The sequence below is a fragment of the Petromyzon marinus genome, chromosome 45, assembly GCF_048934315.1.
Source record: "Petromyzon marinus isolate PM22_M1 ecotype Great Lakes invasive population chromosome 45, UKy_Petmar_22M1.pri1.0, whole genome shotgun sequence".
Classification (NCBI taxonomy): domain Eukaryota; kingdom Metazoa; phylum Chordata; class Hyperoartia; order Petromyzontiformes; family Petromyzontidae; genus Petromyzon; species Petromyzon marinus.
Window position 1 is genome coordinate 9,078,393 of NC_133711.1, and position 16,600 is coordinate 9,094,992.

At 45.8% G+C, this 16,600-nt stretch overlaps 1 protein-coding gene across 18 annotated transcripts in view; it reads right to left on the bottom strand.

Annotated features, from left to right (window-relative positions):
* LOC116952152 (teneurin-4-like) overlaps nt 1-16,600 on the bottom strand; it is a 430,454-nt gene that overhangs the window by 82,527 nt on the left and 331,327 nt on the right. For all 18 annotated transcript variants that reach the window (XM_032971246.2, XM_032971251.2, XM_032971247.2 and 15 more), the window contains 3 exons: nt 14,002-14,103; nt 10,576-10,770; nt 8,265-8,465 (listed from right to left, as the gene is read on the bottom strand). In XM_032971246.2, coding sequence (XP_032827137.2) covers nt 8,265-8,465; nt 10,576-10,770; nt 14,002-14,103 — 498 coding nt within the window. The remainder of the gene's footprint in view (nt 1-8,264; nt 8,466-10,575; nt 10,771-14,001; nt 14,104-16,600) is intronic.

The window sequence follows — 16,600 nt, forward strand, 5'->3', positions numbered from 1 at the left end:
AATAAACTTCACTCGTATTTGTTGTTGCGCTGGCTGGCTGCAAAGACACCGACCCACACAGCTAGGTGATAGGTTACCGCCTAAACAAATGGGTTGCTCCATGGCTATTAAATTCACCTGCATGCAGTGGCTTCCGACCAGAACATGCCAGCAATAATCTGGAAGGCATTACATTTTCGTGGGAGGTAACTTAGAGGTGAGTCCAGCATACGGGATGTGGGGAAACACGTAGGATCGAAATGGTCACTAGACCATTCAACCGAACAAAAGAGCCCTTTAGAGAATGTATTTGCGCAGCTAGGCGTATTGTTTCCATGCTAAGATACCACCATTATGCCGGGAAATTAAGCGCAGTCTACAAGCTGTTCGCTCACATTAAATACCACACAGCATTGCTCACAAGAGTTGGTCACTGTTTATTAGCGCCGGGAATGCATTAACCCCCTGCTACAGTAACGTTTTTTTTCCCATACCTACCCACTTAAAAAAAAGCCTGCTCTCGAAATTAGCACCACATGCCATACTGTTTAGCAATCACGCCACATCACGCTGAGGTGTAACGACTAGCCCGCCATTCTACACGTGCCATTTCCTGAATTGCAAAGTGACACGCGGTTAATTTAGCGTTCCGATATCCCAACCGCCTCGTCTTAAAACCCCACCTTCTTAAGGCAGTTTATTCTATGTAGCCGTTCTGTCTCTCTTGGCTTTTTCCTACCCTCATTTTGACAAGGAGCCTTGAGACATTAGTGGAAGGTGCCTTCCAAATAAATCGTTAATTATTATTAACCGCCTCCACCAGCGACGGCTGTCCTCCTCTGCGCGCAAGCCACGGTGGGAAGTGCGTCCTCATGGCTGCCGTTGCCGGCAATAGAAGCTGCCGTGGTTGTTAATTGGACTTGCAATCAAAATGTAGACAGTTCGGGTCCATCTACCGTCGTAGCAGTTTAAACAATCGGCACATTTTTTAAACGCCCCCACCCCACCTCGCCCACGTCTGTATACCCAGTAGTACATAAATTGACATGCCATAGTCACGTTGACAAAAGACAAATAATAATAACAGAATTATTATTTTTATTATTGTATCTCCATTCTACGTGACTTCACCGAAAGAACCCAGAAGATGAATCCCTGCAGTCACGAAAGCTTTAAATCGAAAAGACAAATAGTTCACTACTTTAGCCCACATTTACAATTTTTTAGTACGACGTTTCGTTGGTAATTACATCCAGCATCATCGGGTGGTGGAGGGTTACGACACATTTAGAAATATCGCGATCTAACCCAAAAACGTTTATTGTGAATAATATTGGTCGCGAAAGCCTACGTGTTAAACACACCATAGTCGCTTGGCAGGTAGCAATGTCGTGGGTGTAACGTGCGGTTACCCACCTCCCTCTCCAAAGACATCTGGCTGGTGTGGAAAAGTAGGCCAAATTACCCTCCGGAGGGGCTCTACAGCGCTTCCTCAAGCGGAAAGCAATTTTGATCCTAAGTGGCACGAGTGAGCGATTACGGGGCCCGCACCCTTTACCAATCGGCGTAAATCTGCGAAATGGACAATACCTATGAGTGTCAGTTGGCTACGTATGGTGCGAAAGAAGTTCAACATACGCACATCTCAGTTGTGCATTTTGAGAGACCATCAAATGTAGGCAAAATTATCCAAGTTAAAAAGATATGTCCGATTTACAACTTGCTATTTCATCTTGGAAAGAAACAAAAAAAAAGCTCGGACGCAAAGTCGATGTTGAACAAAGTGTTTCAATCCCTCCTTGGTTAATTGCTCAGGAATGCGAGACACGCAAACCGGTGTTAGGAGAGCTGCACGTGTTGTTCCGTTTAGAGATAGCTCTGGGTACAATTTATATTTAAATTGCTTAATTACCGGGCATTAATTCATCAATAGTCATGTGTAGAGATGAGACACATTATTAATTTTATTACTGTGGTACAAGCAGCGCTGAGTGTGCCTTTTTTTTTGCAGATAAACGGCACACTAAAAACAGACCGGCTCAATAACGCAGCAGCTCGGGGGAGCGAAGGGAATGCACTGCGGACACGCGCACGCACGCGCACGTACAGACGCACAGGCGCGCGCACGCACACACACACACACACGCGCATGGGCACACACGCACACAAAGACAAAACAAAGATCCCCCATATAGCCTGAACAGAGTGTTGGGGCAAGTGCTGATCACGAGTAGCACCAAAGAAGGCCGGCACGGCACACGAGGGGGTCCGGTGGCCAACACCACGCCCGGCGCCTTTGTCTCCCCAGTGGCGCTATTTTTACACACTGCACCAGGTACTCATTTCAGGATTAATCGACCTCAGGGAGGCCCAGGACCGGTCCAGATTACCGTCACTGGTGTTAGCCGTGAGCGGGAATCGAACTCGGGTCACCGGATTCGTGGTGCAGTGCGCTAACCGCTTCACTACCGCTCCTCACACACGCACACACACGCATGCACGCACGCACGCACACACGCATGCACACACACACGCACGCACACACACGCACGCACGCACACACGCGCGCGGTTATTTGTTATTACAGAGGTCGATGGTCGAGTGCACTCAGAGATTATGAAACAGCAGAGGCTGGTTGGGGGGGGGGGGGCAATTTGGTTGTTCTGGGCTTCGAAGGTGAATGTGGAAACACCTGCAAGCTGTCTCTATGGCAGCAACAAGGTCACTCGGCGCAGGGCCCACGCGCTCTTCGTGGTGAGCGTTCTTCGTGGCGAGCGTTCTTCGTGGCGAGCGTTCTTCGTGGCGAGCGCTCTTCGTGGCGAGCGTTCTTCGTGGCGAGCGCTCTTCGTGGCGAGCGCTCTTCGTGGCGAGCGTTCTTCGTGGTGAGCGCTCTTCGTGGTGAGCGCTCTTCGTGGTGAGCGCTCTTCGTGGTGAGCGTTCTTCGTGGTGAGCGTTCTTCGTGGCGAGCGTTCTTTGTGGTGAGCGTTCTTCGTGGTGAGCGTTCTTCGTGGCGAGCGGACCCCTCTCGGAGGCGGCGAGCGCCAATGACAATGAGATTCCCGATGGGAGTTTTTGCGTGTGGTCGCCCAGCGACAAGTAGCACAGCAAGTAGGTAGTAATAATAATTATATTTTATAGGGCGCCATTCATGCAATTGCATCCCACGACGCTGCGCATCGATTATCCAATTCCGTACACAGATAATACAATAAACAAAACCCAACTACTTAGCAAATAAAAAAAAACGAATACATAAATAATCAGACAATAATATACATAAGAAAAAAATCAAAACAGAGAAAATAGATTAAAATAAATAAATCCGTTCGGTCTCTCTATACCTCAGACCACAATCCCAACATTTTGCCGGATTTTGGAGAGCCCTCATCAGACGGGTGGTGGAGTGGCCAAAAAGTTATAATTTACACCACACAATGAGCGTGCTTGCATATGCACAACAGTGGCTTGAGAGACCTCTGTCCCATGGATACATCAGCACTCATCAAGCAGGCTCCAGTTCCAACATCCAAATGTGTAAAGCAATGAATTGGTGAAAGGCTAAGGGTGGCCTTCTTGTAAGAATACCAATACTCATTACACACCTGTGTAAATAAATGTAGCCCTTTGCAAACGTTTGGCAATGTTTGCAGGAATTCATGCACAAATGTACACGTGTACAAGGAAGCGTGCAGGGGAAATTCCTTGGAATTACATTGAGATACAAAAATAGTAACACATGGCTTTAGAGAACATACGCTGGTTAAGGACAATCACTCTCACGGCTAAGTGTGATGGGGCCAGGGTTATCTTTGCATGGGATAACGACCAATGGGTCAAGAATAATTACAGAGTGGCAGCCAAGGGATGGAATGGGTCCACTGTGGAGGAGGAGAGATGAAATCAGCTCGTGTGAAGGAGCCAGATGAATTGCTACACCGCATGACCGTGAGACATGGTGATGGGTTATAGAGGTCTTTGTCGAGCAGTGGATTTGTTCATGGCTGCTGCTGCTGTTGCTGATAATGAGTAGTGTGCATATTGGCTAACAAAAGCATTTTGCAAAGTGAAAATAATGAAATTCCTCAAAATGTATCTGAAGAACTTGCCTGCATGGATGAAATTCCAATGAGCGCATTTATGATTATATGACTGTGGCACCAGGTAGCAATGCTATCAAAATCATTAGCATCAGCATCAATATATTTATTGATTTAGAACCATACAAGAGCTCCTTCAGATTAAATATTTAATTTACAAGGAAGATCCAGTTATAAACAATGTAGGAATCAATAAAGCTTTGTCACTTTGAATGCTGCCTCTTTCCCCATTGGCAAACATTATTTCCATAAATGATTTTCTGTTATTTGTGGAGTTTATTAATTTATTGCACAACTCAACAAAATAAAACATTACAAACAAAGGCAAATGCACAAACGCAGCAGCCTCCAGAATAAGTCCGTGCTCCTTCAAGCCCTATTGTGATATAGTGGCTAAATCACGGAAAAAACATTTATTATTTTCTGACCGATTTTATTTCCCACAATAAAGTGGGGAAAAAATATATATTTTCTGTTTTCATGCTATCGTGGATTTTGTTGTTGATAAACCTGCAATAGTGTTACCAATTAGCTTTTTTTCTCAGAGGTAAATGAGATAACAAAAAAAGAAGATTATCCCATTTGCGGGTTTCATGCGCCGGTAGTAAAAAAAATGCTCTTAAGAATTTCTGAGTAATTACCTCGAAAATAGACTTTTAACAACGTGCGATTTCTGGGTCATTAAGAGATAAATGTCCAGGTTGGGGGTGTCAAGATTCACTGTGGCACTTGAAATGTTTTTGTAATTAATTGCCGGTATCGCTAACACAAACAAACTAATTCCACTTTGGGCCTTAATCAGAACTTAATCAGGATAAGTCTTGATGAAGGCCTATCGACCGAAATGTTGACAACCTTGTATTTTTCTTCTTTGCCATCACTGCAATTTCACTGTACATCCTACAAAGCCATTTATTTAATATAATTGACCTCTGTCACTGATCAAGGTCACATCAGTCTGGCTCAAGCAAAGATTGAGTGCTGGACGTCTCGTGGGTACGTTGGCATTTTAAACAGGGTAGGAATCACCAGTGCTTGCAATATGTCTGAATCCTACAGGGGGGCTATTGATTAAAAATAAAAGTCACTGACCTCTAAGGCCCCATAAAAGCCACAGAGTGGGCATGTATGACAGAAATAACATCATTGTTTCCTAAAACATTGCATTCATTACTTCCCCCCTCCCTCCAAGCCAGGCATAACAAGAGGTGTCATTCAACAAAATCGGGAATTTGGCTGTGAAATTAGATTCACGTATAAATGTATATATGTACCCTTGCTGTATCATGGCAGAATGATTAACTAAAACCGTGGACAAATATATCGTTCATGAGCTTATTTCTTTACTATAACAGCCAATCGACAAAAATCAACGGAATCTCGGACTCTGCCATCCATTTAAGGCATGTGATATATACAAAATAATGATGCAAACACGCAATAATACAGCAGATTGGTCATTCTGATCGTTATGTCACTTGCACTGCAAGTTCTGGTCTAAAAAGTTAACATAGATGTTTGAAATATGCCTTAAACAATGCTCTGAACAAATATTGACAATTAGGCCAAGCTTGTGGTGTATTATTATTTTTTATTATTTTTATAACAAAACTCGAAAGGATGATCATACTTTTTTTTACGTTGACCCCTTTATAATTGCTATTGTAGAATTACAAACGAGTAACTTGTTCGTTATGTGCATTGGATGGTTGTCTTGTAACTTGGCCGAAAGCAAGATTTCTCAAGTTTCCCTTTGTAAAAGCTCAATGAAAGCATCACGCGCCCCAAACGCTGGCAGACATCGCAAACGAGCTGACGATGAGAGAGAAAAAAACGTAAAACTTAAAAATCGCTCGTGCGCATTCCAATTTGATTTCAGCCGGTTTAAATATTGGTACATTAATTAAAACAAATTTAGCTCTTTCGCTAAAAACCGTATTACGTTCCCTCTATGGCATGCCATAATTTGCTGCACTCATTCCATGCCAGGGGAACTCTCGCAGAATTTTAAAAACAACAAAAAATAATTGCAATGCAAAAAAAAACCTAATTGTACAAACGCTGACCTAATTCGATAATATTACCTCTGATAAGTCAGATTATTACTCTGTCGCAGTTGCAATTCCTCTAAAGAAAATTACCGTGAGAAAAAAAAAACGCACGGGAGCCACACAGAGAGGAGACGGCTGCACCGTTGGCTACACCCCCAAGGGCTTCATGATTTACCACCCAAGCCTGGTCTTCCGTTGCACGCGGTGTGCGTGTCACCGTGCGGCGCGACGTTCCACCGCACAAGGGACACGCAGGCTGCCAGTCCCCGACCGCTCGCCAACGCTAAAGATCTCGCGTCGCCAACTGCGCGTTGGGGCGAGCTCTCCTCTTTGCGGCGGCGTTAATTTCGTGAACGAAAGTCGGCGAGCAAAAGATATTCGACGACGAACTGCTTCGTACATTCGCCAACGGTGACTTCGAGTGGACAAAAATTGTCAAGCGTGACGATGACTACGACTACCCGCAAAATGCATAGGCACGAGTCGGAATGAGGGCGCAGACTCAGATAATTTAGTAATGTTCGGAGTGACTGCAATGCACGAAGAAACACCAAACATGTCCATTGGTTAAATCTTATATATAAATATTACATATAAATAGATAATTAATTCACCGATTTGTTTCACTGATGACATTTATGGGTACTGGGGGTGAGGAGTGTGTACCCCACACACCAACATTCATTAGCTAAGAGTTTTTGACTCAATGTTTGACTGCTTGAGCCAATCTAGACTGAAATAATGAGTGAAATGAAATGAGCAGTTTAAGGCTTCTGTGGGTTTTCGTCAATTAGACCAGGACAGACAAAAATATGTAACGTGCTTTCTCAAATTAATACCGACTTGCTTGGCATTGAGTTCTACGTTACGTATTCCAAAATAAAACAGAGCCTTTTACACCAAATGGGGGCAGCTGCAATGGATAATGATGTCAAATTAACAGACCACACAGCTAAGGCGACATGATCAAATGTACACAAGTCAGGAGATATGTACAGTAAGCAACTAAAAATGTAAGAAAATAATATCAGAGACAAGCTAGGTGACTCAGGGCTGCATGGAAGTCCTCAATTAGCACCTCTTAGATCCTTGAGTTCAGGACCTGGGTCACCACTTATGATAAAGGATTCTCATTTAATGTGAATTTGATGTCCTCAGCACAGTCACCAATGCTTAAGAAAAAAAATTCCATAATGAAAAAAAATTGTAATGGCACCTAATTTGGCCTAATGCGACTCTGAGGGTTACATTAATCAGTGACAGACATCGCCGCGTGAATCATACATCCATATGGACAGTTAAATAATGAAAAAAAACCCCCAATGCATTTAATACACGGTCAGCATAGGCCTGTAACGTTGCTTTTATTTCGTGTTATGCTTTCCCGTTATGTGTGCTCAGTCACTGTGACAAGTTTCTATGGTATCTGATGTTTCCTCCACATCAGGTCATGTAAATAGTTGCTGCTGCACACCTTTTTATAGATGCTTCTATAATTAAGACGCCAAAAAAGTCTTCGCTTGTCTGTTTACGAATAGCTCCAAAAGAATGACCATTTTAAATTTGATTTTGCTTTAATATTGATCAAAATTCCAGCTCAAAGATGTAAAAAAACGCTGGTTTTGCTGTCGTGCAACAAAACACATCTCAGAAATAATTATGTGACATATTCTTCCACAGACCATTGTCAAAAATGGAATTATGCACTTCTCTTTGAGACTTCAAAAAATAGACATTTCTTCATCTCATTACATGACACCTATGAACGCAACTGCAATTAAACTGCAGAGGAAAATACTTTCTCTGCAACAATACACGACCTTGCAGTGTCCGTGAGGTCACATGAGTTGGGGGTTCAGTCTCCGGCCCCCTCCCCACACCCCGGTGGGGAGTGAGGGAAGGAAGGGAGGTCCCTACGCCTACAAGTGTATATCAAATTAATGGATATGCAAAACAAAATAAGGCATGGGTACTGGAATTGTCTTCCAATATCTATATTTGGAGCATATCAGTGACCACCGTATAAATAAAGTACTTTTTGAAAATCACCATTGTGTCCACAGCACTGCCTTGACTAAATATATATATTTTTTAACCATCAGTGTTATCCACGGCACGACCTTCGCCGTGTGCTTACCGACAGAGCAGTCGGAGCCAGTCCAGTTGGGGTCACAGCTGCATGAATTGGACTCCACCAGGTAGCTGCCGTGCCCCGAGCACTGGTCGGGACACTTGAGGCGCGGAGACTCGCAGTTGCTGCCTCCCCAGCCTGGCGTGCAGATGCAGACGCCTTGCACGCACACGCCATTGCCAGAGCACTGCGGCTCCATGCAGTCCACTGCAATGGGGGAGGGAGGAGGAGAGGGAGCAGGGTGCAGGCGGCCAGCCCAGCGACAATAAGCACGAGCAAGTGCCAGCGTGTTCTAACGCCAAAAACCCAACATCCCCACCCATGAGCTGCTACGACAGAACTTCCCGTTGTCTCGTAGCAAGTAACAAGCACAAATAAGAGAGGGAGAGAGAGAGATCTCCCCTATTTGAAGAATAACCATTGAGCCAAGTCAAAAGTCAAAGAGATTTCTTTGCTTAAATGAAATTTTAGGCGGTGCAGTTTTACTGCATTCCTAAGACAGTGATGTAAATTCCACGTTTACATGATGGGGTCAAGTCTATCCACTGGACAACCAATATTGAATTCCCAACAAATGAGTACCTGTCTAATCAAACCCCATAACGATAATGTGCTAAGTTAACCCACAACCAGGATTTTAACTCGCAACTTTACAATTGTGAGCAGCTCGCTCTATCACTTAACTAACTGGCTGGATATTGCGCAAAAACGCTGCATATTATAATAAATATTTTTTTTGGGCAATGTTACTGGATGATGCATTGCGTTTTTGTTTATTATTATTTGTGCTTGTGCACCGCTGCCAACGCGGTCTTGCAATTTTTTGCCACCGTTGTGCACCTATTAACGAGACTGGCAGTGCCATTATCAAAGATAAGAATTGATGCTGGGGCCGCCGTGTAAATGGGGAAGGATGGCTGGCGTGTAAAGGCAGGACGAGCGGAGGTCACGCCGTCTCGCGGGTGACAGCCCCTGATGGAGTGCGCTTCAAGGAGTCTCTCAAGGTCATCCGAGATGGGGGAAGGCTCAAAGCAGCCGTCCAGCTGTGGGGCCCTCTTGACCTATCCCCCGCTCCCTCCACGCTCCCTCCACGCTCCCCCCACGCTCCCCCCACGCTCCCTCCACGCTCCCCCCACGCTCCCCCCACGCTCCCCCCACGCTCCCCCCACGCTCCCACCACGCTCCCCCTACGCTCCACACCACGTTCCCACGATGTTCCCACCACGCTCCCCCCACCTGACCGACAAAGCTGCTCACCTAAGCCGATGCCCTCAAGCGCTTGGTTCAATCGCGACGCTGATATGTTTCGCGGGGTGTGCTAGGTTATCTCGCGAAGGTGCCCGATGGCTGCCGCTGCTGCTGCCGCCATGATGATGTGTTGCTGCGCTGCGCCATGCCGGCTTACGTTGGGATGTGCAAAAAAGCGACACTCGCAGAGTGCATCGGAGCAAAACCCAACTTGGAAGATGATTTTCAATTAATTTTCTGGCATCGCTGCGGTCGTTAATCTGCAATAATAACTCGGCGCATATGTCGATGCTAATGAAGGTTGGCGAATACTGTGGCTTTGGCTGTGGTGCCCCCCCACCCCCCCCCGCTCAAAAATAAAATGGGCGCAAATTAAGAGGGGGGGGGTAACGATGCAAAAATTTGTCGATTAAATTCGATTCTCATGCGAGCGATAAGTGCATCAAACGGTGCTGCGTGAGAATCAATGACTTTAGGTGATCCATTTCTAGATACCGCAAGTAAATACTAATGATCCCCCTCCCACTTTCTTCCCAGCAGCAGATTGAATGCTGCTGAAAGCGCACGGCTCCGTATCTCGCAGGGGAGAGCATTGAACGATTCAATAAGGGCATTGACATTGGTTGGAGACGTGTAGAGGCTTTGAAATAAAATGTTGTTTTACCTGTCATTTCTGCCCATTATGTAAATGGGGTATCCATAAATGGGATCATACTGTGTGCTGCACGTGAACCCTGCAGCTACTCGCGATGCTACAATGCACCACGATGTTTTTAAAACAGAATAGATTAATTGCATCGTGACCAAGAATCGTGGCCATTCATGAAATCGCAAAGGGGGGGGGGGGGGGGGGTATGATCGTTACAGGCCAAGCCAAAGCACATTAAATTTCTCTTCACAATCCTGCAGCGCAAACACTGAAAGCACCGCCGTGAACACTACGGCTTCATTGCCACTTCGTATGTGTGGGGGGCACGCGGCACATGCTCTGCCCGAGATGCACCACAAAGCAAACGAAGCCGCCCCCCCCCCCCCCCCCGCACAACCCCCCGCGCCCCCTACCGCCCACCTTCCTCGCAGCTCTCCCCCTTGTAGCCCGGGTGGCAGACGCAGCTGCCCATGACGCACGAGCCGTGCCCACTGCATGCCGGGTCGAGGCACTGCTCGGACGGCACGTCGCACTCGGAGCCCTTCCAGCCGCTGTGGCAGAGGCAGCGGCCGCGCAGGTAGAGGCCGTTCCCGCTGCACAGCACCAGGCACGAGGCTACACGCGGACAGACACGCGGGACAGGTGCTCGTGAACGTTGTGCCACCTGTGACAGAGATCGTCAGACTGATGTCTCCCACCACCAACGCCCCCTCTTTGTTTACCCGGCAATGATTAACGGGGAGTCTCGAGAAATTTTCAGTTGGGATCCTTATTGTAATGTCCTAACCAATTCCATTAATGGGTGTTTGCCTAGTGGGAGAAACTTGACAGCCTTTAGAAAACAAAACGCGTTAGGGATGCTGCCAGAGCACACTGGTTAGCACAGTCCAGAGGTCTCCGGTTCAATCTCTCGATGCTGCAGTTAAAACAATTGGGCTAGTTTCTTTAATCTCGTTGCCTCTGTCCACCTAATAGTATCTTGGGTGCACCACAGTTAGTCGATAAACAGGTTGCGTGGTGGCGTAAAGTATGACTAATCCCACCTATTCCAAGACGTTTGTCCAGCGAGGAAGAACGGAACAAAAAGCCTTCTGGAGACTCTCTCTCTCAATCTTATTCTGGTGTAAGCCCTTCTGTTAACATTGGCCTGAGTGAGAAATTGCAGGGCTGCACCTTTACTCATACACAGGGCTGAAATGTAACGTTCTGAAACAGATTGGTTCATGAGACCACTTGCTGTACTTGCCAAAGTCCAAACCACCTGGTATTCCCAGACATACATGTAGTAACGAGGCTCATTCCTCAAACCTGCTTGGCTTTCGAGATCCGATGCATTTGGGTGATATGGGCGTAGCAATGTTGCATATGACATCTACTAATCGTAAAGTAAAAAACACATCAAAGTGGTTTTCTTCTCAAGTGAGCATTGGGGAGTGTTCATTTCCTAATTACAAGTTCAAGTCATTGGTGACAACTCCACATTTCTCTGTCCCCAGAGGGACAGAATGGGTGGTTCGACCTCTGACCAGGATTTCAACAAGTCAGGTCGTGTTCCGTGAAAGCGATGTCATGCGCACGATGCCAATTTTGGTGGTAAAAAGTACAGAAATCATGACAGGGAAGTGACATCACTTCACGTGACATCCACCTTTCTGGATCAATCCAACAAAAACATTTGTTGTTATCACGTGACATTGCATACATCTATCCGAGTTTAATTAAACATATTTTAAATGTGCACTTATTACATACTACAAATACGTTTGTATTATCTGGACACAGATAAAAAAGCAGATCCGGGTACATAAAGAATAAAAAGATGATGTGTTGCCATTGACAGCAGCATGCAGCTCTGCATGTGCTTGGATTTTTTTTAGGTGGAAGAAGAAGAAGCAGGAAGAGACTTGGCCGAGGTGTTATCGTCTGGCTTATATATAAACCAAAAGTTGGCAGCACGACGCACTACGAGTCGTAACTCATCTCCACAGCCAACGAACACGGCACTCGAGGGACAAATAAACAACGCATAATTACCGCGTTTTTGCATTTTTATTTATGCATAAAATTCCTGTAAATTTAAAAAATGTCCATCAATTAGGCTAGTTATCTTCCCCGGACGCCGCGAAGCGGTGATGAAGGGGTCCTCAGGGGCAGGGGCACAATGACTTGTGTGTCCATCTCCGCGGTCAACCTTTGTTTAAATCTCTCCCCATGAAACGCACGTGCGAAATTCACATTTCACATTTATTGGTCACTCGCAGCACCAATAAAATTGTGTTGGCGCGCAGTGCCAGGTCACACCCCCCCCCCTCCACCCCCTCGCATTGTTGCTGTGCCCGGCCTTCATAGGTGCTGCTCGCTGACAGCACTTCCCCCAAAAGTCTGTTTGAGGCTACGCGGAGGCTCTTTGTCTTTGTGCGCAAATATTTACACGCGCAGCGGACAAGCCGCAATTCACCTTAAACAACACACACAGCATTTCGTAGCACGTGACGAATACATACACATCGCATTGGCTCGTGGGCACTTCGCTGTGAACTTGAAGACCCGAGTTCGATTACTGCTCACAAACAAATAAGTAGCAAATGTCTGAACCTGTCCTCAGTCTCCCCTAGGTCGATTCTGCCTTAAAGAAGTACCTGGTGCCGTGTCTCAACACATCTGCATTGGGGATACAAAGTCGGTCGGCCGTGGTGTTAGCCGCCCACCCCTTCGTGTGCCGTGCCAGTCTTCATCGGTGCTTGCTAACAGCCCCAAAAGTCTGTTAAAGGCCACATGGGGGATTCTTTTGTCTTCATGTTTGTATATGTACACATTCAACTACCATTGAAATATGTAGTTGAAAAATATAAAATGAATGCACTTTCTTTAAAAAAATCTATGAGGCAAAACAGACAATCATTGTCATGTATTACTCAGTCATGATTTTAAAGAAATCTGTAATTTATATTCTAAACTATGTAAACTACATTGCAGTGAAAGCCCGAGGGATGATAGACTGAGACATATTTTACTTTTAAGTGCAGAAACGAATGGAAGGGCTGTTTGTTTATTGCTCTGTATCGGTTTTCATTTTCCCCAACTCTCATCCTGATTGTCCTATCGGCATCACATCACGAGAATAAGTGTCATTCGGATCTCTTGAAGAGCAGTGCAACCCTTCGTGTGAGAAACTGGTCCACAGAAGCGGACAACAGAGAGCTACTTCCGAGTTTGCTTCGATGACTACTGTCGCTGGTGACCAGGCCAATTACCATCAATAAAACAAACCTTACCATTAGTTTTATAGAGCGTCGTTGAATCAATTTGCATCTAATAATCGCCGGGGCACCACAGACAAGCTGGAAGGCTGTTTGGCAAGTGAGCTGCTGCCAACAATTGCTCTGCAGTTCTCTATATATTAAGATGTTTTCAGCCAATTAGTGAGTGTTTATACATTTTGGAGAAAACCGGAGCCCTCGATGTAACCCTACGCATGGGAGGGGGCAACATTATATTCCATACAGCTCCTCGATGCCCATGGGAAAGGCATTTCACAACGTTCGTGCGATCCACTAATCCTCGCCCCCACAGCGCTGGATTACAGGCGTGCAGAGCCACCACACGAAAATCCGGTTTAATCATGGGCGGCTGAAAGCTAGACACACACCCAGGGTCTCATCGTCACCAGCTCAGCCCCTTCCTCTGACCTCTGGCATTTGCATTGTTGTTGTTGTTGCGTGTGGATGTTCGGTTGTTGTGCTTGTGTGAATCGTTGTTGCTGTTGCGTGTGAATGCTCAGGTGTTGTTGTGTGAATCGTTGTTGTTGTTGTTACGTGCAAATGTTCGGTTGAGCCCCCCTGTTACCTCGCGAGCAGTCCGGCCCTAAGAAGCCCGGGAAGCAACGACAGATCCCAGCCACACACTCCCCGTTGCCATTGCAGTTGCTGGGGCACTCGTCCACGGCCGCTGTGGACACACATTCGCACGTGGGCAGCAAACACACTCGTCACTACCGACAGCTGCCTTTACTCTTATGATGGCACGTGGTCAGAATGATGGGTCAGCTGTTATCCCAGTAGCAGGGGGCGGAGGTGGGCCAGGGGGGGGGGGTGGGGGCAGAGTCCCCCTCTGCTGAACGGTTAGCCTGCACCTCCCCCCCCATCCCCCCACATTCTAAATTCTCAGAGTCCAGCGGGTGATTGATGACAGCAGGGCACAACGCACAAAAGACGCACGCAGATTGGTTACCGTTACTCATTCTGTTAAAGCCCTTTAACGTCTCTCTTTGAAGTTCGTTTAACATTGACTGTGTCATGTCCCTCCTGACTTTTCGTGCGCCTCCACCCCCCTCCCGTTGAATAAAAAAGGTTACGCTGTAGGGTTGTGCAGAGGCGGCTCACGCTTAGCATGTTTGTCGTGCCCAGGTCTGCGCAAAACAAAGTCGAGAGCCGTCCAATACGTGCATTATTGTTTGCTACGTGCGGGTAAATGGTGCTCCCTGAATTTTACTGTGGTAGTTTTCTTTAACGAAACAGTGGTGGTGGTGGTGTCGGCGGTAGTGAATTTTACGCGTAAGATATCATGACCAATATTGTGAACCATGATTTGTCTCGTTTGGTTTTCATCGTGGAGGCATAGGGACCGTGATCAGGAAGCTCTTTCTCACACGAGAGCCGAGCTTTTCTTAACAACCGATGATGCCGGATGAAAATCCGCAGCAAAATACCGTGAAAATTTGTCCAAAATATTTGCATTCTGCTTTGCTGACAAACCAACTCAATTGACAAATTTGCCCACGTGACAACTTGATATGACTGGCTCTGTCGGGTGGTGGAGGGTTATAGTTAAACATTTACATTATACCCACACAGTGACCTCACTTAAATGAAAACGATTATCAATCAGTGGTTTTTTGTCGTGCAGAGATGTGCGCCCTGCGTTATGAACCCGGGTGGCGAGTGATGTATCAAATCGCCCTGGTTGCCGCCTTTCCTTTTGCAACCTGCACTGACCAGCGTGGTTAAACGTGATCAACAACGCCTATGAACTGAAATGGCTTTTGGGGGAGGCCTACAGTTCCAGTCGTGGGTTGACATCGGACATGTAAATTAAGTATATGTTTCTTTAGGATGAAAGTCCTTCTTGTGAAATGAGACTTCCATGGCACTTGAACAAATATCAATTTCACAGCATTGAGACTGCCCTGCATAGCAGGCTAAGACAATGCAATATACTCGTTTGAAGGGTTCTGGTCGTTAATATATTTTCATAGTCTTCTGCAACAAAGTAAAAATGATGATTCATTAAACCCCAATTTAAAATGATTTTCCTGCAATCAACTTTAGCCTTAAACCTCTGTGCAGCATGAAAGTGTAAAGCAATATAGTACAAATTGCTCAATTATATATATGCATTGTTCTTTACTAGGTTAAAATGAAAGCAATAAAAATTGTAACCAGTGTTAGAAATGTTGATTAATTTAGTGTTGTTTGGAAATAGTATTGTCTAATCGTACAATAGTCTCCAGAAGCCTAACTGCCCTCAAGGGAGTTAATCCAGTAACAATTTCCAGCATTTTCAAATAGATAATATATTAAAGCGCAGCATGGTAAAGCACAGTTTTTGTTATGCCGAGAATGCTAATGTGTCCTTTTGGCGATAATAATGGTTGATGATATGCAAATATTTGCAACCAACGATATATTTGCGCTAAACCGCTTTGTTTATTCAATTAAATTACACAAATTAGGGGCGACTGCCGAGGCCGTCGTAAGAAACCAAACAACAGCGGCAGCGATGATTTCCTCGAGCGAAGGTGTGCTGGGCGCCGCGACGATGCTGATGTGTCCTAATTAAAAGACGGGATGAAAGGAGAGGCTGCGTCGTGATAACATATCTATTTTTCTTTGCAGCGTGCGCATTTGCATCAAGTGCCTCGTTGCCATGTTTTTCACCGCACAGTTGCCCGGAAGAGGGGTCAATGCAAACACAAGTGCAGTGGTAACCGGGTGGCATTTGTGAAACTCATCCCAGGCATCCGAATAATCCATCTCCGAAGTCATGATAATGCCGTAACTGCTGCCAATTTTTGTTCTGCTGGCACAGGTAAAGGCGCAGCGCTGTAAATTGCTTGCTCATGCCACTCCTGGCAGAAGAATAATTGGCCTACTGTGAACAAACATCTTTGAAGAGGTGGGATGACGTACGTTTTTATCTCACCGCACACGACCTACCAATCGACTGTGGTGTACACTTCTTGGTGGACAGAGGCAGGGGGAGGGGGTATTTAAGGATGCTCATTGTTTCAAATGCAGCACAGGGAGCTTGAACCAACGATCTGTGGAATGCAAGTGTAGTGTGCTAACCATTACACCATGGCAATATGCCGATAATTAGTATTATGATAAGAATAATTCTAATATTTGCAGCTCTTTGTCAATCCATTAATGGAAGAAGGCCTTCC